At 48.3% G+C, this 25712-nt stretch overlaps 5 protein-coding genes, 1 long non-coding RNA gene and 2 other non-coding genes across 8 annotated transcripts; 3 read left to right on the top strand and 5 right to left on the bottom strand.

Annotated features, from left to right (window-relative positions):
* Positions 1-4629: 4629 nt before the first annotated feature.
* LOC127781645 (uncharacterized) lies at positions 4630-6863 on the top strand. The gene is made up of 3 exons (XR_008019036.1): positions 4630-4707; positions 6033-6091; positions 6784-6863. It is a non-coding gene; the product is annotated as an uncharacterized LOC127781645 (long non-coding RNA).
* Positions 6864-7882: 1019 nt separating this feature from the next.
* On the top strand, positions 7883-8467 carry LOC127781373 (uncharacterized). Its single transcript, XM_052308319.1, has one exon. The coding sequence runs from the start codon at positions 7883-7885 to the stop codon at positions 8465-8467; it is 585 nt and encodes a 194-aa protein (XP_052164279.1).
* A 444-nt stretch (positions 8468-8911) lies between these two features.
* On the bottom strand, positions 8912-9630 carry LOC127781510 (probable E3 ubiquitin-protein ligase ATL44). Its single transcript, XM_052308472.1, has 2 exons — positions 9087-9630; positions 8912-9009 (listed from the first exon to the last, which is right to left on the bottom strand). The coding sequence occupies exons 1-2, from the start codon at positions 9628-9630 to the stop codon at positions 8912-8914; spliced, it is 642 nt and encodes a 213-aa protein (XP_052164432.1).
* A 5125-nt stretch (positions 9631-14755) lies between these two features.
* LOC127781300 (uncharacterized) lies at positions 14756-17441 on the bottom strand. The gene is made up of 3 exons (XM_052308240.1): positions 16716-17441; positions 15532-16259; positions 14756-15445 (listed from the first exon to the last, which is right to left on the bottom strand). The coding sequence occupies exons 1-3, from the start codon at positions 17016-17018 to the stop codon at positions 15016-15018; spliced, it is 1461 nt and encodes a 486-aa protein (XP_052164200.1). The 5' UTR covers positions 17019-17441; the 3' UTR covers positions 14756-15015.
* A 689-nt stretch (positions 17442-18130) lies between these two features.
* On the bottom strand, positions 18131-18203 carry TRNAK-CUU (transfer RNA lysine (anticodon CUU)). Its single transcript has one exon. It is a non-coding gene; the product is annotated as a tRNA-Lys (tRNA).
* Positions 18204-18692: 489 nt separating this feature from the next.
* On the top strand, positions 18693-20812 carry LOC127782802 (uncharacterized). Its single transcript, XM_052310071.1, has 2 exons — positions 18693-18796; positions 19266-20812. Exon 2 carries the CDS (start codon positions 19288-19290, stop codon positions 20548-20550), a length of 1263 nt encoding a protein of 420 aa, XP_052166031.1. The 5' UTR covers positions 18693-18796; positions 19266-19287; the 3' UTR covers positions 20551-20812.
* Positions 20813-22276: 1464 nt separating this feature from the next.
* On the bottom strand, positions 22277-25386 carry LOC127782801 (uncharacterized). Its single transcript, XM_052310069.1, has 3 exons — positions 25017-25386; positions 23701-24446; positions 22277-23328 (listed from the first exon to the last, which is right to left on the bottom strand). The coding sequence occupies exons 1-3, from the start codon at positions 25305-25307 to the stop codon at positions 22839-22841; spliced, it is 1527 nt and encodes a 508-aa protein (XP_052166029.1). The 5' UTR covers positions 25308-25386; the 3' UTR covers positions 22277-22838.
* TRNAK-CUU (transfer RNA lysine (anticodon CUU)) lies at positions 22364-22436 on the bottom strand. Its single transcript has one exon. It is a non-coding gene; the product is annotated as a tRNA-Lys (tRNA).
* Positions 25387-25712: the final 326 nt, after the last annotated feature.

The following is a 25712-nucleotide window of genomic DNA, read 5'->3' as shown; positions in this document are numbered from 1 at the left end:
GACAACACGTTACCTTAAAAAGTATTTGCATATAAAATTTTGATGATGATTTATTGAAGACCACATCATTTTTATTAAGTCATAGAGCTCAACATATTGCTGATGCTCTTACAAGAATAAGTTTCTTAGTTTTTTTTATCAATACACACAAGCCAAATCCCAAAAATATGAGATATAATATGTGGAGGGTATAATATAAAAGCAATATGTACCGCTCTCCAGAGAAATTTGGGAAATTAGCAATCCAAGAATAAATGATAAATCTTCTTATTTTTCATTAAAAAACAATATCTCCTACTACCATTTTAATCCCTCCTAACCAAATTATCAATGCTAAATATTTATGGAATATTGGCTTCGCCGTAATCCTGTACTTATAAGACAACCATATAAGACACGTCCCAAAAAGATGAAGGATACAAAATGGACTTATTCTAGCTATATAAGACATGGCCCAAAGAGATGAATGAGGCATAATAGCCTTATTCCAAGGAGGAGCGTGGTAGACTTGTCGTGCCTTCGGGCCGACCCGGAACGACTCGAGTTTTATTAGGCCGTGCCTGGGCAGTTGGTGTAGCCCGTGGGCGAGCACGACACGACCCGGTGTGTCGGTCGAGCCATGCCAGCCCGACTGATCTCGGGCCATGCCTGGTCATGCTTGGGCCAGGCCAGTCGACCCATTTAGCCATCTATACTACCACCCCACCACACAAGTATATTTTCAACAGGTGTGTTCGATATAGGTATCAGCTCAACCCCTGGGGTTAATGTCTGGGCCAAAGACCCTGATGCTCAGATAAGTTTCTTAAAGATATTTTTGTAAAATATTTCTAGAAATATCTAGAATGTTAAATATCCAAATTAGACTATATATAAAATGATTGTTCATACATTGAGCCATTCTGAACTTAATAGTTTTATTATGAACCGGCTATTGGGGTTACTCTCTAGACCAAAGAGCCTGACGCTCAGATAAGTGTTCTTAATATTTTTGTAAAATATTTTTAAAATATCTAGAATGTAAAAAATTTAGAATGTAAAATATCCAGATTAGACTACAGATAGAAAGACTGTTCATACATTTGAGCCGCTCTGAACCGAACGGTTTTATTATGAGCCGGTATAGATTAGACTATAACTATAAGACCGTTGATACATTTGAGCCGCTAATGGGCCTGCTGGAGGCCCACTCTGTGTCAAAGGCCGACAACATCAGCTTTAATTGCAAAAGGAAAAAGTGCACTGAAGGTCCCTCAACTTGTCATTGGGATAAAAAACATTCTCGAACTGTAAAACCAGATATGCGGGGTCCCATAACTATAGAAAACCGTTCACTTCAGGTCCCTCGGTGGTTTTGACCCCGGTTTTATCTGACGTGGCGGCTGCGTCAGTGTGGGACCCACGTGGGCCCCACATGTCAGGGAGACCACGTCACCACCCCTCTCTTTTTCACCTCTTCTCTCCCTTCCTCTCTCATTTTTCCTCTGCGCGTGGATGTCGGCAGCGTCTTCGATGTGGCAGGGAGGAGGGCCCGCGTGGCCGGAGGCTGACGGGGAAGGAGCGCGGCGGAGAGGAGGGCCGATGCGACGGGCGGCGCCGCCGATGGCTGTCGTCGCGTGGGGAGGAGCGCGGCGGTCGTCTGCCTTCCCTCCTCCTCCTCCTCCGCGTGCCGTGCGGCGCCATTGCCGTGGCCGATGGGACGTCGTCGGGGTGAGGTGGCAATGCACGGTGGCGCGGGCGGCACGGCGGAGGGAAGGGCCTGCGCAGAGTGGCCGACGCACGGTGGCGCGGGCAGCGCAACGTTCCCTCCCTCTCGATCTTGGTCACGAACCGCGTCACGTCGCCGGCGTCGTCCTGGATGCCGTTGGCGAGCACCTCCCCTGAGGCACAAAATCAACAAACAGATCAACAAATTGGGGAAAATGTGGAGGGTATTGAAGGTGAGGTGAGACGTACGAGCCATAGGACGGCGAAGAGCGCGGTTTTGTTGCCGGTGAGGAGGATACGGGCGTTGAGGATGATATCGGGAAGCTGCAGGAGGTTACGGGCACCACCGATGCCCGGAGCCGAGTTGAGGCCCATGGTGTTGAGGGTGAGCTCGCACTGGGCGAGCGCCTGAGGGTGGGAGATGATGTGGGTGAGGAGGTCCCTGCGGATGCCCGGAAGTGCGAGGAGGCAGTGGTGGACGGGGAGAGGAGGAGGTCCGGCGTGGCGAAGTTGACGACGAGGACGAGGGCCTGTCTGTTCGCGGGATGATGGGCTCGAAGTGGCGACGTCGATGACGAGGGCGAGGGCCTCCACGCGTACCTCCTCCACCTCCCACGCCGGCCGCAGCCGCGCGCTGCCATCGCCGACGGCAGCGACTTGATGGCGGCGGTGTCGAGTCGAAGATGGCCACAGCCGCGCGTCGCCATTGCCGACCGCACGAAGGGGACAGGGAGGTTGGCGAGCTCGTGCCGCTACCCGGGAGCCGCCGTCGCCGCCCGCACAACCCTCCGGCCGCGCGCGTCGCCGCCCGTGCGAGAGCAGACAGCGAGTGGAAGGAAGGAACGAAGGAAAAAAAGAAAGAGAAGAGGAGGGAAAGAGAGTGGTGCTGGCGTGGCACCATGACATGTGGGGCCCACGTGGGTCCCACGGTGACTCAGCCGCCACGTGGGGCAAAACCGGGGTTAAAACCGCCGAGGGATCTAGTTTGCACTGGTTTTGTAAGTTAGAGGATGCGTTATATCCGGTTTTGCGGTTGGGGAACGATTTTGTAACTCGATAACAAGTTGAGGGACCTTCGGTGTACTTTTTCCATTGCAAAAAGGAAAAAGTACACCGAAGGTTTCTCAACTTGTCATTACAAAATCGTCCCTTAACCGCAAAACCAGATATATGACCGTAAAATCTAAACGGAGAGGCCTCTCCGTTTAGGCTTAACACGCGACGCCCGTGCCAGCCGTCCATTGGCGCGCGGGCGACGTGGCGTGCATCCGGCGCGCGCGCTTGTCCCGACCGCGTGTTGCTTATCCAAACCGAGCTGCTCCGCTCGTTCCGACCGAGAGAGAGAGAGAGAGAGAGAGAGAGAGAGAGTGGTTTTACTATTTAAAAATTGTGGGTGGCGCGAGAGAGAGAGAGAGAGAGGGAGAGAGGCGGAGGCGGCGAGAATCTCCGGCGAAATCGTCGGCGGAGGTGGTGGAGATGTCGCCGCGGCGGCAGTGTGGGAGGGGGAAGGTGCGGTTGTTTCGTCCCGTCGCGCCGGCGGCGGAATCGGCGGTGGAGGCGGCGGAATCTGCGTGGAGGCGGCGTTTTTTCTCTCCACATCGTGCCTGCAGTTGCGGGGGGAAGCGGAGGCTGCGGCTTAGGTGGTTTTCTCTCCACCAAATCCGGCGCCCGTGCGGTAAGTTGCAGCGTGCAAAGAGGTGGTTGCGGTTTTTTTTCAGCCGGAGAGTGGAGCGATTTTTGTGTGTGATTTTTGTGCTAGGAGAGGTGGAGAGATTGGGCAGTTTTCACTGTGCAAATTTGTGTGCCGGGAGAGGTGGAGAGATTGTGCAGTTTTCACTGTGCATATGTGCGATTTTTTGTGCTCCACAAACCTCTCGGTTTGTTTTCTCCCCTATAATAGCTCTATCCCCTCATTTCCCCTCTCTCTCTCCCTCATCTAGGTGTTAGTTCGTCCTCTCCGTGGAGCTCCTCTGCGTCCTCTCGGCGAGTGCAAAGTTTGTGGTGGTGGATCTCCGGCTTGATTTGAAGGTATTTCAATTTTTCTCTCCATTTGGCATTTTATACATGGCTTGGGCTGTTGGATAGTTCATGATTCAAATTCCATGTTGTGTAGCCTCAGTATAATAAAAAGTTGGTGTACTTCTGCTGCCATTTACTAGGATTTTTGTGTGCCCCTTGATAGCTTTAGGTTTCCATGCTTCATGTACAATGTAAATTTGGGTAGCTAGATAGGTTTCGAGTCGTAACAAGCAACATGTATCAAATCGATTGACATTGATTTGCAGAGATCGAGGTACATTCAAAGAATAGAGGCTGCAGGTAGCAGGGGGGAGAGCATGCATGTCAGCATGTATATGCATGCATGCTACTGATCAGTGGTGACAGGCAGATGAGTGCTGACCGATCGATTGATCCCTTGATTGGCTAATCTATGTCGTCTTGGATTGGCTAATCCAATGTGATTTTCAGTTACCATGTTGCTAATAATCTGAAGCTCTCCCTAGTCACTGATGTTATTACCTTTTTTTTTTGCAAATATTGTGGCATGTCTAGTAACATTTTCCTCTAGTAGCAAATACTGGTTGTCTCAAAATGTTCCTTAAGTAACACATTTGATTTATTGAATTACATCTAGTCTAGTTAAAACTTACTTTTTCCCGTGGCATGTGAGTAACATTTTGAGAACAATGAAATTAAGTTTGCAATTTTTTTGTACTTCCTACTAGTTGTTAAGTTACTTCCAAAATGTACTGACTTACTTCTAAATACATAAATGTTACTTTCTACTAGTTGTTTAGTTGTAATTGGTTAGATTTTGGTGAAACTAATAGTCAAAATGATTTTCCAGGAATAGCTAGGAAGAAATCCCATGTAACGAAAGGCGCGTTGGACAAACTAGAGTCAAGTCAGAAAAAAATGAGTGTATCGCAACGCAGGAAGAAGAGAGATCATGGTGGAGATGATGCAACGCAACCTCCTCCAAAAAGGAGTATAACAAAGGTATTGAACAACCATCTATCTTTCTACCCCCGAACCTGTGTTTTGCCTTTTTTATCACTGCACTACACTTTTTCGATGATGCTGCACTAGACTTTTATTTGTATTTTTCTAGAAGTAACTTAATATGTTGTGAAAAGTAACTTAACATGTTCTAGAAGTAACTTACAGTACTTTGAAATGGTATTTAGATGTTGAATATGGACTTGGACATGGGTATTTTGATTTTGATGTTGAATACAGTACTACACCTTATTGAAGTTTTATTTTTTATTGGAAGCAACTTGCATGTTCCTGTGTAGAAGTAATTTGTACACAACTCTTGGTCATGATCTAGTATATGTTGTACACAACTCTTGGTCATGATCTAGTATATGGCCAATCTTCTTTTGAGCATTTTGCATTATATGCCACCGGCAATTGCGATGCTTAGCATTTGGGAAAACTAGCACAATAGCTGCCTTCATAGCTAAGTCTTGATCAGTTATTATGTTTGTTGGCTCTACACCTTCCATAGCCTCAAGAAATGTTTGGAACAACCATACAAAGGTTTTTGTCTTTTCATTCCTTAGGAACCCACAACCTAACTGAATATAAAAAGAAGTAAGTTAGTTACTGTTTGGAAGTAAGTCCATACAGTTGCAAAGTAAGTAGGTTCAGCTTTTTGTTGCTGAAAGTAATTCAGTATTGTTATCAAGTAATTCAGCACATATTGTCATTCTGGAAGTAAGTTAGTACAGTTTGGAAGTAACTCACACATTACTAGGAAGTAAGTTGACACAGTTGTAGAGTAATTAGGTACAGTTTTGTATTGCTGAAAGTAAATCAGTTCTGTTTTTGAAGTAATTCAGCACATATTGTGATTCTGAAAGTAAGTTAGTGCATTTTTGGAAGTAACTTACACATTACTAGGAAGTAACTTTGCATAAAACAAATACCAAAAGAAGTACCTAAATAGATTGCCCATATCTGTTTATCCCAATGAATGGTGCACAAGGCATGTTATACATGTTTGTCATGTATGTGTGGTCAAACGAGATGCAATCTTTGTAGTCCTTGTATGCTTTTCTTGCTGCTCCATCAACCCGGAATATGTTCTGCACCCTGTCTTCCTTATCAATTTGTGGGAAAGTAATTCAGTACAGTTTGGAAGTAAGTTAGTATAGTTTGGAAGTAAGTCAGTACAGTTTTGAAGTTAGTAACATGCAACTGGACAATAACTTTTTAGACAGTTACAGTTAGATGCCTCTAAGAAGCAATTTTTCTCATTTTTTGACACCAGTGGCTATACTTATGGTTTTTTTTTTCACATATTGTTTTTGATGCAGTACCAGAAGAGAAAGAGAGGCAACTAGGGAGAATGCATCATGTTGTGTACACATACAAGGTACAAAATGGATACAGAAGTTTTTCACTGAATGTAATTAATGGATACAAAAGTTGTAACTATGAAATTTTAATTCAAGATTATTTTGGAAGCAACTTGCATGTTCCTAAGAAGTAACTTATTGAAGTGTTAGAATTAAGTTTTCTATTAAGTTTGCTCTGAGAGGCAACTGGGGGGATGCATCATGCTGTGTAACTAGGGAATGTAAATTCAAGTTTTTCTGAAAGTAACTTTTATGTTCCCAGGAAGTAACTTATTGAGTTGATAGAAGTAACGTTCTGTTCAAATTTCTTTGAGAGGCAACTAGGGGGGAATGTATCATGTTTCTAGGAAGTAACTCATCGAAGTGTTAGAAGTAACTTTCTATTAAAAATGCACTAAGACTTTCTGTTAAAATTGCTATAAGATTTCAACACCGGTACTCATGCCTATGTAACTACGAAATGTAAATTCAAGTTTATTGGGAAGTAACTTGCATGTTTCTAGGAAGTAACTTTATGTTAAAATTACTCTGAGATTTTTAAACAACAGCACTCATGCCTATGTAACTAGGAAATGTAAATTCAAGTTTATTGAAAAGTAACTTGCATATATAGGAAGTAACTTATCGAAGTGTTAGAAGTAACCCTTTTGAAATTGCACTGAGAATTGAACACCAGTACTAATGCCTTTTTTCCTCTATTTTTTTTCAGCAGCACTTCAAAAGAAATTTATTCGATATACGAAGGAAGTCAGAAAGGGAGATAGATTCATAATATTCGTATCTCGGGGAAGACAGGATTCATAGAATTCATTTCTCACAGAAGACAAAAAGAACCTAAAAATTCTAGGTTAATTTGTATGTTTTTTGTCGATAGATCTGAAAAGACAGTATTGGCTATGTAGTTACCTGTGATCTGCTCTTCTTTTCTCTCTCTTCGTGCTTCCTCCTCCTCTTCGTGCTTCCTCGTTTTCTTTTTCTGATTTTTGTGCCGCGGCGGTTGCGTTCTGGATTGACACTCTTCGTTCTTCTCTCTCGTTTTTTTTCTGATTTTTGTGCAGCCATAGCTACGTTAGGGATCGGCGCTGGTCCGGATTTGTTAGATTGGAGGGAGGGGGGGTGAGGCGCGTAGCGCGCTTCCTTTAGGTGGGCCCACGCTAGCTATCCCACGCCAAGCACGGTGTGCGTGGCACGACGCGCGCGCGGCTTTCCTTTTTTGTCAGGGGCGCGCGCTAAAAAGGAAACCGTGTTTTCCTTCTTTTTTTTTTTGTCAGGAGCGTCGCGCGTTAGCGCTATCGCGATAGCGATCTCGTTGTAGTCTCGTCCATATATGACATCTCTTAACTTAGAAAACCGTTCACTTTAGGTCCCTCTATGGTTTTAACCCCGATTTTGTCTGACATGGCGGTTAAGTCAGCGTGAGACCTTACGTGGGCCCCACATGTCAAGTCACCACCCTCTCTCTTTTTCCCCTCTTCTCTCCCTTCCTCTCTCCTTTTTCTTCTGGGCGTGGATGGCGGCAGCGTCTTTGACGCGGCAGGGAGGAGGGCCGGCGTGGCCAGCGGCTGACGGGGAAGGAGCGCGGCGGAGAGGACGACCGATGCGACGGGCGCCGCCGCCAATGGCTGCCGTTGCATGGGGAGGAGCGCGTCGGTTGTTTGCCTTCCCACCTACTCCGCGTGCCGTGCAGCGCCATTGCCGTGGCCACGCGTCGTCGTCGGGTTAGGTGGCAACGCCCGGTGGCGCAGGCGGTGCGGCGGAGGGGAGGGCCAGCGAGGGAGGAGCGCCGCAGAGAGGAGGGCCGAGGGCCGATGCAGCGGAAGTGGCATCACCGACACGGCGGGGAAGAGGGTTGGCGCGGCCGACGGGGAAGGAGTGGCGGAGAGGAGATCGACCGGTCGGTTCCCCACCTGGCGAACGCTAGCACGAGTACGAGGAGCAGGAGCATGCACAGGCGATGCACGTGTAGAGGAGCAGGTTGGTCATGTTCGGTCATGTTCGTGCTGGTGCAGGCACTGGTCTACCACATCCTCCGTAGCTCGTCGAGCGTCTTCTCCAAGGACAGCAAGCTCGGCGGGGCGACGACGCGGCGGCGGAGACACGGGAGAAGGGGAGGGCGGCGGCAGGGCGAGGTGGCGTCGACAGGCGAGCGCGGTGGCGGAGGCCGGAGAGGCGGCGACGGTGGCAGGCGAGCACGGCTGCGGATGGGGAGCAGCGGCGCCGACGACTTCGCGCCGCTCAGCCTCATCGTCGTCGGCGGCTCCAGGCGCGGGCGGAGGACTCCTCTGATAGGCGATGGCGACCGCGATCACCGCGCCGCCGGCTTCTCGTCGCTCGTCCGCTGGGCCGCGGCGCCGCACTCGCGCCGGCCGCACGCATGTCGTCGTCCTCTGTGACTGTGAGTAGTAGTAGTAGTAGCACCCACAGCATCACGGAGCTCTCCATTTCTTCTTCTTATCCACTGTCTATGCGACGGGCAGCGGCCGGACGGACCGAGGTGGCGAGCATCGACGACGACGAGGCGTGCGAGCTGGTGAGCGGCGCGGACCTTGTCATCGGTGGTGACGTCGACAACGAGGGCGAAGGCGTCCGCGCGTACCTCCTCCGTCTCCCCCGCCGGCTGCAGCCGCGCGCCGCCATCGCCGACCGCACGAGGGGGATGAGGACAGTTACAAATGCCTCAGATTTGTGATGGATTAATTGTAAGAAGCTGTGCACTTTATTGAAAAAAGCTCAAGAACCAACCTAGCTCGATCCAAAATAAATAAATAATACTAATAACTCAACCTAAAAGTTAATTTCCTCTACTAATTAGCAAACTACGAGCTGCAAACTATCCATCAGAAACGGCAGCTGGAACTGCCAACGCCGGTGGAGAGTTCATCCCAGCCGCTGTAATCGCTCGCCGTCAGCCGATGCCTGGGCGTGGTCGCTTGACCTGTTGAAGAGGAAAAATTATGATTAACCACGATTCACGCGCCAAGAAGAGGATGAACAGGGAGAGGTGTTGCACACCGTCGTCGTCGTCTCCGCACAGTTGGATGTGCGTGGCGTTGCACGTCGGGCAGGCGAGGTTGACGCGCAGCCACCGCCGGACGCACCGCCGGTGGAAGTGGTGGCCGCACTCCAGCGTCTCCGGCAGCTCCCCACCTCCTCGCACGATGTCGTAGGCGGAGCCGCACATGCCGCAGCAGAGGTCGCCGCCATCCCTGGCGGGGACGGCGACTTGCGCACGACGCCGCGTGTAGTCGCCTTGGCCTCCGACCGCCGCGCCTGCTTCCTGAGCGCGGACGAGGGGCGTCGCCGCGGCGGCCGGCGGACGCAGAGGAGGACTCGCCGCCGCCTTCAGCTTCCTCCGATACAGCCAGTACACGAGCGGGGCCAGCAGCCCGACAACCACGACAACGGCGCAGACGGTGCCGGCGATGGTGCCGGCGCTGATCGGAGCTCCTCCGGCAGTTCCGTCAGCCGCGTCGCTCGGGACCGCACGGTGGAAGCCGCGGATATCGCTCATCTCGAATGCACAGGAGAACGCACACACAGATACGCAGATACCCATGTTATAGCCGCGACGGAAGACCGCCGTTGAGGCGTGCACAATTGCGGCAATGACCGTTGGAAGGAGGCGGGAGTCGCCATTGCTGCTGCTGCTGCGCACAATGTTAGAATAGGTGTCGAATATACTAGTTCTATTTGGTTACAGTTGGACTTGTAGTTGTAATAGGTGTTAAGGGGTGGAGTTAGAGTCGGAGTCTGTAACCCGACAACTCTCTTAAATAGAGAGAGGGACACCACAATGTAACCATGGCGACTACAATATAGCATAGACACGCAGGGAGAGGATGGCGGCGTGGCCATGGACTAGTAGCGGCTAGGAGCTATATTGGTTGGGGAGGAGCGCCCATAATCAGAGCCCCGGGGATGTAGGCTTCGGCTGAACCTCGTTAACAAATATCGTGTGTTCCTATGTCGTCATCTGGCATGTCTTGGGTGATCAATGACTGAAGCGATCAGGAGGGTTAGTCGTCTTTCCGCTATATCGACTAACTTTTATAACAAGTGGTATCAGAGCAGAAGGTTTCAACATTGGATCAAGAAGACATGTGGAGAAGGAAACACGAGGTGGGATCGCGCATCGATAGGAGATCGTCAGTCGTGGCGATGAGATCGATGGCGACAACGAGGACGTTGCGGAGGCGACGACCTCACTCGCGATCAGACCGACGATGGCGAAGCGTGACCGGAAGACGAGGCCGGGCGTGGCCGAAGGCGTTCGGAGAGATCGGAGGGGTAGCACCATGGACGGCGCGCCCGACGCACGCGGCGAACGCGGATCCGCGGCGGCAGGGAGGCCATTGATGGAAGGGCGAAGCTGGCGAGCGTGACGCGGCGCGGCGGACGTGCAGGGCCGATGACGACGGGGTCGTGAACGGTGAACACGAGGGCTGCGACTGCTGGGCGTGCAGGGGCACGGACGTCGTGTATGGAGGCATGACTTGTGCACACCTACACATGCATAGGTGTGGTTTCCAAGAGCAGAACCAAGACGGATACAGTGTGGAGACGTCGACTTAAGCAGGGAGAGGTGGCAGTGGGCTCCATCGTGGAGGAGTAGCTACGGACTCTAGCGAAGAAGTTTCTCTAATCCAAGCGGTGGCAGTTTCGGCTTCGGTGTCTGATGCAGGCGGCGGCGACGACTCAGAGGAGGCGTAGGCTGCGGCTTGTAGCAGGAGGAAGCGGAGACCGAGATCGAGTCGGGGTTTGGTTTTTGGCTCGTAGGAAGGCAGGCATGTGTAAGAAGTGCATGGACCGGTGTTAACCTCCACAAAGTCAGGCGGTGGACCAAGAAAAAAGGAGAGAGTAGTAGTCTTTTGCTGGTCACGTTAATTATGTTAGGGTTACATGTGTATGCAAGCATATGTTGGCTGCCATACTGTGCAACATTGGTTTACGTATGGCAGGGAGCCAGGAAGACCAATAAGCTAGCTGTGTGGTGGTGCTAATTAAACGTGGGTCATCAAGCTGGGCGTGGAGATCAAAGCGTGCAAGGCTACCAGGAGTCTAGGACGCATTGGTTGACGTAATTAAGGTGGTGGTGATTCAGTAGAGAGATGCACAGGCGCAGGGGCAATTGGTGTGGTGCTGCCATGATAACCAAGACGGAACTTATATGGTCTACGGTGACTTAGGAGATGGTACATCATGTGGCATTCGGTCCAGAGAGGATCGAGGCTGGTTAAGCTGGGCCGGCAGGGTGGTTAGACCGACGGACTGGTTAGACTGTGGAGCTTGGACGGTTAGACCGGATTCAACGGACCGGTGGTTCGTTGCAGAAACTTGTGAGCGGATTCAGAAGAAGGGCAAAAAGGTTATACGGTCTAGATAGTTTGCAAGTGACAATGGTGAATAGACTGGCAGCGACAGGTCGGTCAGGTCGCATATGGAATTATCTGGCAGACATGATATATATGGGACTCGACGAGGAGTTGAGATATATGGAGTTAGACCAGAACTGAAGGGAAAAAAAGATTCTGGGCAACAGCGGGTCAAATATCGTTGATGGGGTCGACGATACTATTTGGCAGTACATGATATATCTAAGATATGCAGGTTGGCATGATGGGGATATATGAAATCTGCATCACTGAAGAGGAAAAGCAAGCGCTATGGTGTTAATTTCTTCAAGTGATTCAAGACAACAGTGAATTTTCTCAAAGTATCATAGGTTCAGTCTACGGATGCGGGAAAGCGAGGATGTTGGATTTATTAGCTTGGTTCATAAGACAACAAGGAAGAAATGGTTCTCTTCAAGTCTGGTGAGTTTGATTTATCTATTTGGTGATGACGCAGGCTATCTGGCCATGGACTAGATCAAGTCAAATTTAAGATGGAAGATGGAGGTGAACATGGTCTTCGGGGAGTCTATGATGTGACAGCTAGGAAGAAATCCAATTTCGCTTGGCAAGACGACTGAGATGATAGGTGAGAAGGTGGAGCACTGTTGCAGGTGGATTCAAGAGGAAGAAATTACAGGGATAGCGGAGTCTCTTCAAGGCGGTGGGTCTAGCGCAGGCTCGTCAGGCGGCTCGTGGTGAAGCTGCAAAAGGAAACAACCCAAGTCTGGAGGACAGATGGATCGGCATGGTGATTCTACTACTTCTGGGTGGCGTATATTCGCCAAGGTGGAGTTTGTTAGAATAGGTGTCGAATATACTAGTCCTATTTGGTTACAGTTGGACTTGGAGTTGTAATAGGTGTTAGTGGGTGGAGTTAGAGTCGGACTCTGTAACCCGGCAACTCTCTTAAATAGAGAGGGGGACACCACAATGTAACCATGACGACTACAATATGTAGCATAGACACGCAGGGAGAGGATGGCGGCGTGGCCATGGACTCGTAGCTGCTAGGAGCTATATTGGTTGGGGAGGAACGCCCATAATCAGAGCCCCAGGGATGTAGGCTTTGGCTGAACCTCGTTAACAAATATCGTGTGTTCCTGTGTCGTCATCTGGCATGTCTTGGATGATCAATGACTGAAGCGATCGGGAGGGTTAGTCGTCTTTCCGCTATATCGACTAACTTTTATAACACATAACAATTACGGCAAGAAGCCGTTGTGAGGGCCGAGTCTGCGGGCCACGCCGCCCCTGGGGGGCCATCTCCCGCCGATGAGGCGATGAGCCCTTCGCTGCGCCCGCGTGCCTCCTCGGCGTCGCGTTCGCGCGTCGACGCCACTGGACGCCGGCAGCTTTCCTGCCCTCGCGCCGCTTCTCAATTTGTCGCGCCTCCGTCCTCCTTCTAGCACGTTCCCAAAGAAGCTCCCTGCTCGCCGGCCGCTTTATCTCGTCTCTCGCCGTAGCGCCCTCGCCGCCGCCGCCGCGTAGCTTCGTCGCGCGGCTGTTCCCGGTGACCATTGGTGTCCGTGCCCACGCGGCGCATCGCGAGTGCGTACCGGTCTTGTTCGGTCCCGCAGGCGACCAGTCAAACGACGCCTCTCCCCCGCGAAAAACCTATCGCGCGATCGATCGCCCTAGAGGATTTCCTCCCATGCAGTTTCCTTTTTTTTTTACACCACTTTACTTTTCTATTTTAGTAAATTTATACATCTAAAGTTTATATGTATCTAAATTTTACACATCTAATATTTATACATCTAAAGTTTATAGACCCATAGTTTATACGTCAAAAGTTTATATACTCGATTCAAATTTAAATTTGAATTCAAATATTTTTATATATAGTATTTCTGTACATATAAGTTTATACGTGTGAAGTTTACGGTATAAAGTCTATACATAAGTATAAAGTCTATGCATATATATAAGAGTATTAGATTTTTTCCCTATTTTTAATTTTTTTTCTAACTTGTGTTTTTTTTATTTCTAAAAATTTATAGTGTAGTAGGAAGAGAAGAAGGGGAGAGAAGCGTGTTAGGGGAGGGATGTGGGCTTTCCCGATCGCGCGCCCTCGGCGTAGGCGATCGATCGCGCATTAGGAAGACCCCTCCCTCGGCCCTTGTGCTCCCGGCCATTTGGGCTGTTTTGTCGCCTCTATCTACTTTAAGTCGACTTTGTATGACATCCTTAATTCCGAATACCAGAAATCTTCACCCCTAAAATGTATAAAACCGTGCAATTTAGGTCTCATGGCAGTATGGATCTCTAATTTTACTGATGTGGCACCCTAGTCAGCAAAATAAAAAATAAAAAAAATATGTCACCCACATGTAGCATCTTTTCTTTCTCCTCTCCTCTTTCTCTTCTCTTCTCTTCTCTTCACCCACATGTAGCATCTTTTCTTTCTCCTCTCCTCTTTCTCTTCTCTTCTCTTCTCTTTTCTTTCTTCTCTTCTCTTCTCTTCTTCAGTGAGCTGGGAAGCTAGGGCGGCGCGGCAGAGGCGGCCGGCGAGCCTGGAATAGGGGAGGTGGCCAGTGAGCCCTACTCAAGCCCATGGAGAGCCACCAATGCCGTCTCCGGCGTGCTCATGGAGATCCTGGCCACACGGGTGATCAGCGCCGTCGTCATGCTCCGCGAGTTCGCCGCATCGGCCTCGCCCGCACTTACTAATATGTGACCCCAGTGGTACATTGTTGAATTGATCTGCCGTGTTGCTTGTCATGTATCCATCGAGCGATGTCCGGTGCTCTCTACTAGTAGTATTATATTACCAGTATTATTAGGAGTAAATTAGTAATTTACTAATACAATAATTCAAGAGTTAATTTGTCATTTATATTTTTTCCAGCTAAATCGATATATGATCATTCATTTGCATTGACATTGATCATATTCCATAAAAAAGCCAAAAAAAAGAAGGAAAAATGTTTAGTCACTGCTAAATGAAAATTATACCCTCCCCCACTTTTTTTTTTGACAACAATGCATCTCCATATTTTTACTACTGCTAACTGGTAGTATAAATAAACCTGAACCCTTCGATCAAATAAGATCAATGATTTATATTGTTTTCTAGTACCCGCAGAAAGCATCGTAGTGGGGCTCATATCGATAATGGTGTCCATGGTATCATATGCACGATCGTCATCAAGTCATTTTGTGTTTCATAAAGCAATGCTCTTATTATAGTTTTTAGGATAACTTTTTTTTTTTTTTTACCAATTCGTCAGAACATCTGGTAGTTAAATTGATTAGAGAAATCGTACAAGACTAAAAAGAACGAGAAGCTGAGTGCCAATAAGCCATTACACTGTTTTCCTCCTTTTTTTGGTAGCTCCTGAAAACAATCAATTGCAGCACTTATTCACAGGATGTTGTATAAATTACATCTCTCGGGTACTATATATATCTTCCAATACTAGTTGATGAGCGCGATTCTGCTCAGGCAGAGCTCTCCAATAGTTGAGAATCTGAAAATGGAGAGCAACAGAGTGCAGACTCTGGAAGATTGCGAGACCTTTGTAAAACAGGCTGCCCCTCTTCTGATGCTACTCTCTTGCATGTATTAACCTCTGGTTTATGGAACCAACAGCAAATTCTTCATCCTCCTGGGTACGAATCTCACTTGAGTCACTCTCACCTGCTTCTTGGCAGAGCTGGTCATCCGATGCCATCAGAATGTTCCTTCGAGCACGATCTCTGTCCCGAGGATACGTGCAGTACAGGAAGGTGTATGTCAGGCAACAGATGGCCATGGGCACGGCGATCTCCGTGTACACTGCCTTGGCCAATGCAGCCGCATTTTCTCTGTCCGTTTCGACGCTTGCGTCAGAGGAGACCGGCTTGTAGCCGAACACTTGCTCTGCTAGAACACCGACGATCGGTGGCGCGAATGAAGCGAACACCGCTTCAAAGCATTTGTCGAGAGCGTAGACCGTTGTTCTCGCCTTCTCCGGTACAATCTCCGCAAAGATTGGGCTGCATTGCAAAATGTAAATTGTAAGACATATCAGCATTGCATTGGAGATTCAGATATGAAATTGTTTCAGTGTCGAGCATGGTACTTGTTTGTGGATGACGCGTTCCAGGAGATGGCGAACCCCATGATGAAGAACACGGCGGCGTGCGCGACGCCGGTGGACGGGTCGTTCGGCAGCGCGAGGAGCAGGACGGCGGCGAGCGGGAGCGCCGACGCCGAGCTGATCTGCGCCAGCGCGATCCTTCCGGTGTTCGGGAACCGCCTGGAGACGGGGTCCCCGACGAGGCCGCCGAAGAGCGCGCCGAGCGCGGTGGCGAGGAGGTAGAGCCCCGTGATGACGCTGGTCTCCCAGTGCGTGAAGCCGACGAGCTCGAGCCACATGGCGGAGAAGTTGAGCGCCGACCAGGGTATCGACCCGGCGATCCCCTGCGCGACGATGATCTGGAACGTGGGCACGCCGATGACGCCGCGGGCGTCGCGGAGCAGCTCCCGGGCCTCCTCGGCGGCGGAGGCGGCGGTCTTGGACTTGGCGCGCGGGTCGGCGGCGAAGCACCACATGAGGATGCCCAGCACGGCGCTGACGAGGGCGACGGCGTGGAACGCCAGGCGCCAGCCGGCGACGCCGAGGAAGGTGACCGGCGCGAGCAGCACGCCGAAGGATCCCCCCATGATGGAGCCGAGGTTGCAGGTCATCTGCAGCCACCCGAACGCGGCGCCGCGGGTGTGGTCGTCCGTGTAGTCGGCGACCAGCGAGCTGATCGCCGGGAGCACCAGCGCCAGCCCGACGCCGTTGAGCCCCCGCGAGATCGCCATCTGCGCGCGCCACGGAATTTTTTCAGTTCATCCAGTTCCCTCTCTCCCTTACAGGCGGGACCCACAACGTCAGTGGAAGAAAAAACTGAGGCTGACAGTCTCATCTTTTTACTTAAACCTATCTTTGTAAGTCAAAATTTAATTTTTTAATTTCTAATTTAAAGTTAACTTTATCATATTTTATTTTTCGGCCTTTATTTCTTATCGCTAAGAACACTTATATAAAAGTTTTATTCGTAAATTATTTTTCGTTTGTAAATATATGTCCATAGGATGCCAAACGATGGAGCTTTCTTCCTGTTTGTCTGGTTTTTCTTATCGAAATGGAGTTTTTTCGAAGATAAAAATTGGGATGGAAATGGAATATTCGGATAATCCAAATTATATAGGAGTTGGTGCGTGTAAAACGGGGAAGGTGGAGTGGGTCCCGCAGTCAGCGAGAGGGGAGGAGGTGACCTGGAGGAAGGAGCCGGAGACGGCGACGAGGAGCGTGGCGGCGGCCCAGAGGAAGGCGCCGACGGCGATGACGCGGGCGCGGTCGTGGCGCGCGGAGGCGTAGGCGGCGAGCGGGTACGACGCCGCCTGGACGATCGCGCGGCACAGGGTGAGCGAGCCCAGCGCCGTCGGCGACACCCCCAGCTCCGCCCCGACCTCCCGGTACACCGCCGGGAGCAGCACCTCGTCGGCCTTCTCCAGCACCGACGCCAGGTTCACCAGCACCAGCGTCCACCGCCGCCGCGCCTCCGCCTCCCTCCCCATCGCCGTCGCCGGTAGCTCCTCTCCTCTCCTCTCCTTCTCGCTTTGCTTAAATGTGGGGAGCAGAAGCGGAACGGAGTCGCTGGAGCATGCGTGTCGTTGTGAATTTGGGGTTTGGATGGGGATGTTGACCTGGGCGAGCAAGAGCAGGAGCAGCCGAGCTGGAGCTGACAGCGAGATCCGCCGCGAGTGTTGGGGATTTTTTTTCACCACGAGAGCTTTTGCTGCTTTCCGTCTTAAGATGGTTCGTTGGCAACTGGGACTGCATCTCTGATTCTGAATGGACTGGAGTTATGTCACCTTGTTTTCGTATAAACCGCTAAAAAAAAGAGGAGATTGAGGAGTCTACTTCAATGCATAGCAAAGTTAGCGATTGCCGTTTTTGGGATTTGTTAGAAGTGTAGCGTGGCTCGGCTCCTTCCCGTTGTTTGGAGTTTTGTTTTAGCCGCCGTAGTTTTATAAGCTTCAGCTTTTTATTTTACTTTTTCTCCCTTCCCCTAGCATCATAAGCTGGTCTGGCTGATTGCGTTGTATAGATATAACATTTTTCTTCTAATATATTGACGTGCAATTCTTTTACACGTTCGGAAAAAAAAACATGGCAAAGTTAGCACCTGATTAGGACGTGCTCGAATTGGATCACTGGAATACAAATCTAGATTACTTAAGAGATAGCACCAATCGAGCCTTTTGGCAAAATCAACCATGGCATTTGATGTCCGCTCTCTATCTCGCCATGTAGCGGGACAGGCACAGCCCATGTGGAAAGCGTGGTTGAGGGTTAAGTTACTTGACAGAGACATCAAACATTGTGGCTTGCGAGGCAGCAGGAAGAGAAAACAGTTGAGAAATTAAAAATCGGCTTAAGCATCAGCGGCACAACCACATTTCCCCTTCCTACATGGAAATTAAAATTTGCAGCTGGAATTAAATGGAGGGAGAGAGCAAGTTGTCCATGTGCTGACTGCTGAGCAATGTTTAACATGCTTTGGCTTCTTTCCATGTCAATCAGGGCGAAACATAAAGCACCATGTCAACCCTGTCCTAGTAAAAGGGATTTGTATGTGTGTGAAACTAAACACACACATCAATTGGTGGCAAAAGAGAAAAGTACGCGCCCACCGTGGGGCTCGAACCCACGACCACAAGGTTAAGAGCCTTGCGCTCTACCGACTGAGCTAGACGGGCCAGGATGGTAAATGTTACATTTTCATTTCTCTATCCTTTACGTTCATTCCTACCGGCACAAATGTTAACACTAGATAGATATTTAACCATTTTCACTTTTATATGTTACGTTTAACAAGATATCACTAAACCTACGTATTATAAACACATAAAATCCATATAACATAAATATGTAATACTACATTCGTTGCATTTTAAGTACAGCCGTGGGTTTTTATATCAAACGTTTGATGGTCCATTTTATTTATAAATTTTATGAAAAATTTTAAAATAATTAGTTATACATAAAGTATTATTTATGTTTTATAATAATAACAATAATAATAATAATAATAAATATTATTTTTTTAAATAAAAGGGATGATCAACATTGGACGTAGACTGTGTAAAATTATGGTCTGTTGACATACGTAAGTGAACTGTTAACAACATTCAAATGAAGACAAGGGTCGCGACTCTCCAACATCCTCTCTCCTGGTAATTGCCCCCCGACACGCGCCGCTTCTGCGGTTCTCTTCCCCCACTCCCATATCCCTCCCTCGGTCAGTGCTGGAGTATACTGCTGCTCTTCCCCGGCTGCGTTGGGGTTTCAGGTTGCCCTCCTCCTCCTCTGCATTCTCGTTCTCATCCCTCCCATTTGATTCTAGGCGATTTCTTTTTTCGAATTTATATGTACTATTTTTGGGATTTCTCGAGTATATTCTATGGATTTTTCATTTTTTTTTAAATCCTCTAGAGTTTGAAATAGAACCTATACTTCTTCCGATCCGCCATTATCCAAACAAACAAACGGTTGGAGGGGAATATGCAGCCAATCCCCATGGGGTTTGTTTGTTTTTCCCATTTGGAAGTTCCCACCCAAAAGAAAAAAAAAAAATCCCCATTTGCCTCGGTGTGTGCTGTGGCATTGCCCGTGCACGCGAGGTGTTCGACGTATTGCCCTCGTGCGCACCGCACCGTTTCCTTGTGGGGTTTGTTTGGATCCTGACGCGTTCGTTCCCCGTGGTGATGTAGCGCCTAACGCTCGCGTGATGTCTCGGTGTCTTTCTTGCTGTATGCAAGGTTTGACCTCGGCAGGCGCGCCATGGCGGAGGACGAGGCGACGGCGGCGCGCGCCAGGCAGCAGAGGCAGCCGCCGTCGTGGGCGGACATCCCGCGGGACCTGGCCGTCCAGGTGATCCGCTTCCTCCCGGCCCAGGTGGACAGAGCCTGCTTCGCCGCCGTGTGCCCGCAGTGGCGCGCCGCCGCGCGGAACGCCCTCCTGCCCGCGCCCCTGCCGCTGCTCGCGCTCCCGGACGGCGCCTTCTACTGCCTCCCCTACGGCAAGCCCTTCCGTTTCCCTCGTGCCGGCTGCGCCGGCTACAAGACCGCCGCGTGTGGCCGCTGGCTCGTCTTCCCGCACGACGACGGCTGCTTCTTGGTCGACCCCTTCGCCGGCGCCACTGTGACGCTCCCCGCCCTGTCCCGTGTCCGGCTCCGACCCCCAAATGCGGTTGCTAGGTATGTAAATGTTGGGATCGCAGGGCGTGATGCACATGTCAGTATGTTCTACCCTCACGCTACTTGGATGCATATCAAGACTTCGGACAAGATGCCCATAAACAAGCTACTCTTGTGCTCGCCGAACCTCGTCGCCGCATTCATCGGCAGCTCACTCGCCAATGCTGGACGCAACAGCCAGATTCTAGTGTGCCAGCCAGGGGCGTCCTCATGGTCGGTACGAGCTTACGACAAGTGCAAGCTGTTTGAAGACATGGCATTCTACCGGGGGAAGCTGTACGCCCTCACTCATGATGAGAACCTCCTTGTCGTCAACATCAGCCAGGATCCAAACACCGGTGATCCACAGATCTCCCAAATTGGACAGGTCATCAAGGACGATCCCACCTGGTCTTCAGTTCTGATTCCGGATGACGACGACACAAGCACAACGGACAAAAAGAAGCTCTACCTAGTTGAATCATGTGGTGTATTGCTGATGGTACGCAGGAAGGTTTGCTGCAGAGTGGTAGGCAAGACCGTCGTGGCTGGACAGAACGAGTTTGAGGTGTTCAAGGCTGATTTGGAGAACTCACGTTGGGTGAATGTGACAACCCTTGGGGATGATCAGATAGTTTTCCTCGGACGGCCATGCTCTAAGGCGGTGTCCGCGTCTCAGTACGGGATGCCAGGTGACCAAATCTTCTTCCTTGATGATGTTATGGAGAATAACAAGGAGTATGCCTATGAGGAGGAGACCACTTCTGTCAGTGTCTACGACATGAGGAGCGCCGAGGTCTCTTCCCCTCTGCCGATGGCCTGGAAGCATGAGATGATTTCTGCAACTTGGCTGTTCCCTTTGGATTGAAGCGAAGGTGTGTTGCCGTGCAATCTCACAGTGATTATTAGTTGTCCTGGACCATTGTAGGTTGATTGATTTACTGATGTTAACTTCATCCGAATTCGTCAGGCCTCAGCCTTAGTGTGGTGACTAAGTTCTTTTGGGGAAACCTCAATTATCTGACTGTAGTTTGGTCCATGTCTAAGTATTTTGGAGTTGATGACACAATGCTAATGTTGTGAACTTACAATGAATCTTTTGCCACCAGCTGGGCTTATTTGAATTGTGTATGTTTTTATCAGTTCTTCAGTGTGCAGGTCATATTTGAATAGTGGGCCGTTCAATCATGGTTACCACTTATCAGTAGTAACCATTGATGTTCTCCGTATCACGTTCCAGGATGCTTTTATTTTTGAGCTATCTGTTGCTACTGAGAAAGGGTCCCTGCCATCTTCCCGTACCCTGGTTTGTTCTTGCCTCCTGGTTCATCCCTGATGCCATGTTTGTGAACATTGCTTGCTGCTGCTGGCAATTTCTCGTGGATATCCTTGTCGATTTTGACCGAAACCCATGCTGATTATCGCATTCTGGCACCAAATCAGTCGCTGGAGCAAGGCACCAGAACTGATGGCAGGTTTCTATTTTGTGGGTTGAATTGGAAGTAAATCTTGAAGGGAAAGCTTGTTTCCCAATGTTTTTTGCCGCAGTAACTACTGTTTCCCAGTATATTCAAGACAATGTTTTCTTAAATTAAGTAGGTTGTCTCATACTCTCATATAAAGGAAAATTATAGCTAGCAGTGCTCTTCCAAATCATGCCAATCACTAAGGTCCCAAACATATAATCAATTAATCAACATTCTTACCTGTACATGTTAGCTGTTGAAGAAAACTATTCACCTTCAGAAAATCAGTACTCCCAGAGATTACTGTAAAAAATACTGCTGGTATTACTGTAGGTTCACACCGACCTGGAGATCTGATAAATCACATTGTTTGTCTGTAGTCTGTTTAGTTCATTTGGCAGCTGCACTTTGTTCAGTTCGTAGTGCATTAGTGTTTTGTCACCGTAGTCAGCATCCAAGCCTTCCTCCTCATACTCGGCCCTGTTCTTTTCTCTAACAAAAACTGGATAAACTTTTTGATAAAAGTGACACGCTTTTCAAACTACTAAACGGTACGTTTCGTGCGAAAACTTTCTATATGAAAGTTGTTTTAAAATATAAGATTAATCCATTCTTCAAGTTTGTAATAATTAAAACTCAATTAATCACACGTTATTACCACTCCGTTTTGCGTGAAACACTTAATCTTTATTTTCATCTTCATTTTCAAGAGATTCAAACACCACTGTATCAATCACCAAAACATCTTCCCCGTGTTAGTAACATTATTATCTTACTAAACCATCCATGTCAATCAAGGCCATGAACCATGAATGTCAACTGTCAAGTACTCAAGTCCTCAAACTCAATTTATAGAAAAAACTATTAGAAGAGAGAGAGAGAGAGAACGACGCCAATCAGGGCCGTGAACTATGAATGTCATGTACTCCAGTCCTCAAACTCGATTTATAGACAAAAAAAACGTATTAGAAAATGTGTTAGTAACATTCTTATCTTACTAAACCATCCATGTTAATCAGGGCCATGAACCATGAATGTCAACTGTCAAGTACTCAAGTACTCAAACTCAATTTATAGAAAAAAAATAACTATTAGAAAAGAGAGAGAGAGAACGACGCCAATCAGGGCCGTGAACTATGAATGTCATGTACTCAAGTCCTCAAACTCAATTTATTTATAGACAAAAAAACGTATTAGAAAAGAGAGAAAAAACAACGCCCACCGTGGGGCTCGAACCCACGACCACAAGGTTAAGAGCCTTGCGCTCTACCGACTGAGCTAGACGGGCCTGCACGACTGAGAAATTATAAGTTCTAACCAGTAATATTTCTGAATCTTACAAAACTGCTGTATGATTCCATCAAATTATAGACTCAAACAGTAAAAACAGTAGACAATAGAACTGGTGACCAAAGATCACATACCATTTTCAACCTAGAGTCTCCCTTCTCCTGGCCCACAAAAATCTTGCTAATCACTAAAGTCCGACGCATAAAACCAATTAACCAACATTCCTTCCTATATACGTTAGCTATTGAGGAAGCTATCATCTTTAAAGAATTTGTGCTGTCAGAGATTTCTGTAGATAAAAAAAACTGCTGGTATGATTATCCTGTAGAGTACGAACACAGACCTGAAGATCTGCTAAATCACATTGTTTGCCTGTAGTCTCACACTTCTCACGTCTAGGTCATTGATCACCCGCGCTTTGTTCAATTCGGAACTGCACTAATGTTTTCTCATCATCATCAGCATCCACCCCTTCCTCCCCATACTCGATATCGATCACCGACACACCTTCCCCGTTGTAATAATCCCTGGTCCGCTGAGATCTTTCCGGTTCAATCTGCTGCAGCTCTGACGTTATCAGCGAATCCATTCTTGCCCTCTCCCTGTCTCGAGGATATGTTTGGTACAGCAGGCAGTAGATGAAGCAACAGAGTAGCATCGGGATGGCTATTGCCGTGTAAAGAGCCTTGGCTAGGGCAGCGGCATTTTCCTTGTCCCTCTCAACACTGCTTATGCCAACTCCATAAGTGATTGGGTTGTAGCCGTATGCATGCTCTGCTAGATACCCGACAACTGGTGGAGCGAATGAAGCAAATAAAGATTCAACAGAACGGTCGAGTGCATAAATACTTGTTCTTGATCTCTCAGGAACAATCTCTGCAAATATAGGGCTACAGGAAAAAAACAACTTAGTAGTAATAATCACAAACACATATAATCACAAACTGCTATTATTCTCATGATATGATATATAATGTGATTCCTCCTTTTTTAAAAAACTTATGCTATGCCTTTTGGCTCTAATCAAGAAATTGTGAAAAGGCTGGTACATCATCCAGAACACATAAATTTTGTAACATATCTTTAGTTTTCCATCTCAAGATTATATTTTATCTTCGGAAAGAACTAGTACTATTTTTTCCAAAATTCTAAAATGGATTACGGTTTTGCACAAAACATGACTTTAGAGTATTGAAATTTTAGTTTCTTTTGACAGAATCTGCAATATCAAAGAAAGCAACGAACTGGTATGTGTTGCTTACTTGTTTGTAGCAGGAGCATTCCAGGAGATGCAAAATCCCACAATGAACATGACTGAACCATGCAAAAATCCTGTAGACGGGTCTTCAGGCAAGCCTAGCAGTAAAAGAGCCGCAAGAGGAATTGCAGAAGCGGAGCTTATCTGAGATATGACTATTCTACCAAAATTTGGATAGTGCTTAGCAAGATAATCCCCCATTTTCCCACCAAACAGTCCTCCCAGTGAGCTTGCTACTGCAGATGTGACCATGAGACTTCCAGTTCCCTTATGTGTAAAGCCCATCAACTCCAGCCACATTGGAGCAAATGATAAGGCAGACCATGGAAATGAACCTGTAATTCCCTGCGCTACAATGATTTGAAAAGATGGTATTTTCACAATAGCCTTAGCTTCCACCACCAAATCCTTCATTTCTCTCCAAGCAGACTTGCGGACATGCTGCTTTTTGTTTCCAAAATTGATATAATGAGGATCCACCGCGAATAGGCGAACCAATATACCAACTGCGACACTGATGAGAGCAACAACATGAAACGCAATGCGCCAACCAGCAATGCCCATGAATGTAGTAGATGCTAGCATGATGGAGAACAACCCTCCGATCAGAGATCCCAAATTTCCAGTAAGTTGAAGCCATCCAAATGCTGATCCCCGTGAATTGTCATCAGAGTAGTCTGCCACCAAAGATTGAATAGCAGGGGTTACAAGTGCTAGCCCAATACCATTCATTCCTCTTGCTACAGCTACCTACACAAAATAATTGTCACTTCAAGTAAGATAAGGTCATGCCAACTCTTAATTCTATAGGCAGAATAGTTTTCTATATTTAACTGCTGTAACTTCACAACATTATTGGTTGCACCAGCCTATTCTAATATCAGATCTCAGCTAGTAACATAACAAGAAAAATAAACAGACAGGAAAATCATGCCTGAAAATTAAAGCTGGATTTGAAATAGAGGTCTGCATCGTATAATTCGTCACAATATCCACGGAATCAGCTCAGATCGGTGTGCCCAATACATTGATGTATTTCTAGCACACAAGCTTAGAATAGTACGGTCAAATACTCACATGTTGAATAATCTACAAAAATGGCCGCTGAGACTACTGAATCCTAGAGGTACAAAATGTGTCCATCCTTCGATCCGGAATGCGATCTGGAGTTCTGAACAGCAGAATTGGACAAATTTTGCTACGAACGGTCCTAGATCTTCGGCAAGGTAAATTCAAACAGACTGGAATATTTGGTAACAACTAAAGAAAATCAGAAATCGAGATATTCCGAGGGGAATTGGGATGCTCAGTGCTCCAGACCTGCGCGAAGTTGTCGGAGACGGCGACGAGGAAGGTCGCGGCGGCCCAGAGGAAGGCCCCGAGCGCGACGACGCGGGCGCGGTCGTATCGGACGGCGGCGTAGGCGGCGAGCGGGTAGCAGGCGGCCTGCACCGAGGAGCGGCACAGCGTGAGGGCGCCCAGCGCCGCGGGCGTGGCGCGCAGCGCCTCCCCGACCTCCCGGTACACCGCCGGGAGGAGCGCCTCGTCGGCGCGCTCCATGACGGCCGCCAGGTTGACCAGCACCAGCGTCCGCCTCGCCGCCTCCTCCATCGCCGGCGGCGCGGCCTCGCCTCCCGATCTCGAAACCCTCGCCGCGTTGTTTGAGTTTGGATCTTCTTGCAGTGGTACTCTTGCTGGTAGAGGGAAATTGGTAACGGCCAACGGGCAGAAGATGCTACTCTTGCAAATAGGACCTCAGTCGATGAGCAATTTTAAAAAATCAAGTACAAAATATATTTTTAAGACAAATTTATCCAAATAATTCTGTCCAATGTAATATACGAAATAATGTTAATCCTTGAAGTTTTAAATTTGACTAAAGGCGTGACTAGTATTATGCCCATGTTTTACAAGGAACCAGACTCATATAGTTAGGGAGTAACTGGTTGGGTGGATTAAAAATAAAGCACGAGCATATGACTTCTTGTGCATGATGAGAAAGGGATGAAAAGATGA

Source organism: Oryza glaberrima, chromosome 8 (assembly GCF_000147395.1).
Source record: "Oryza glaberrima chromosome 8, OglaRS2, whole genome shotgun sequence".
In the NCBI taxonomy this organism is placed as follows: domain Eukaryota; kingdom Viridiplantae; phylum Streptophyta; class Magnoliopsida; order Poales; family Poaceae; genus Oryza; species Oryza glaberrima.
This window is presented reverse-complemented; position numbering and strand designations above follow the sequence as displayed.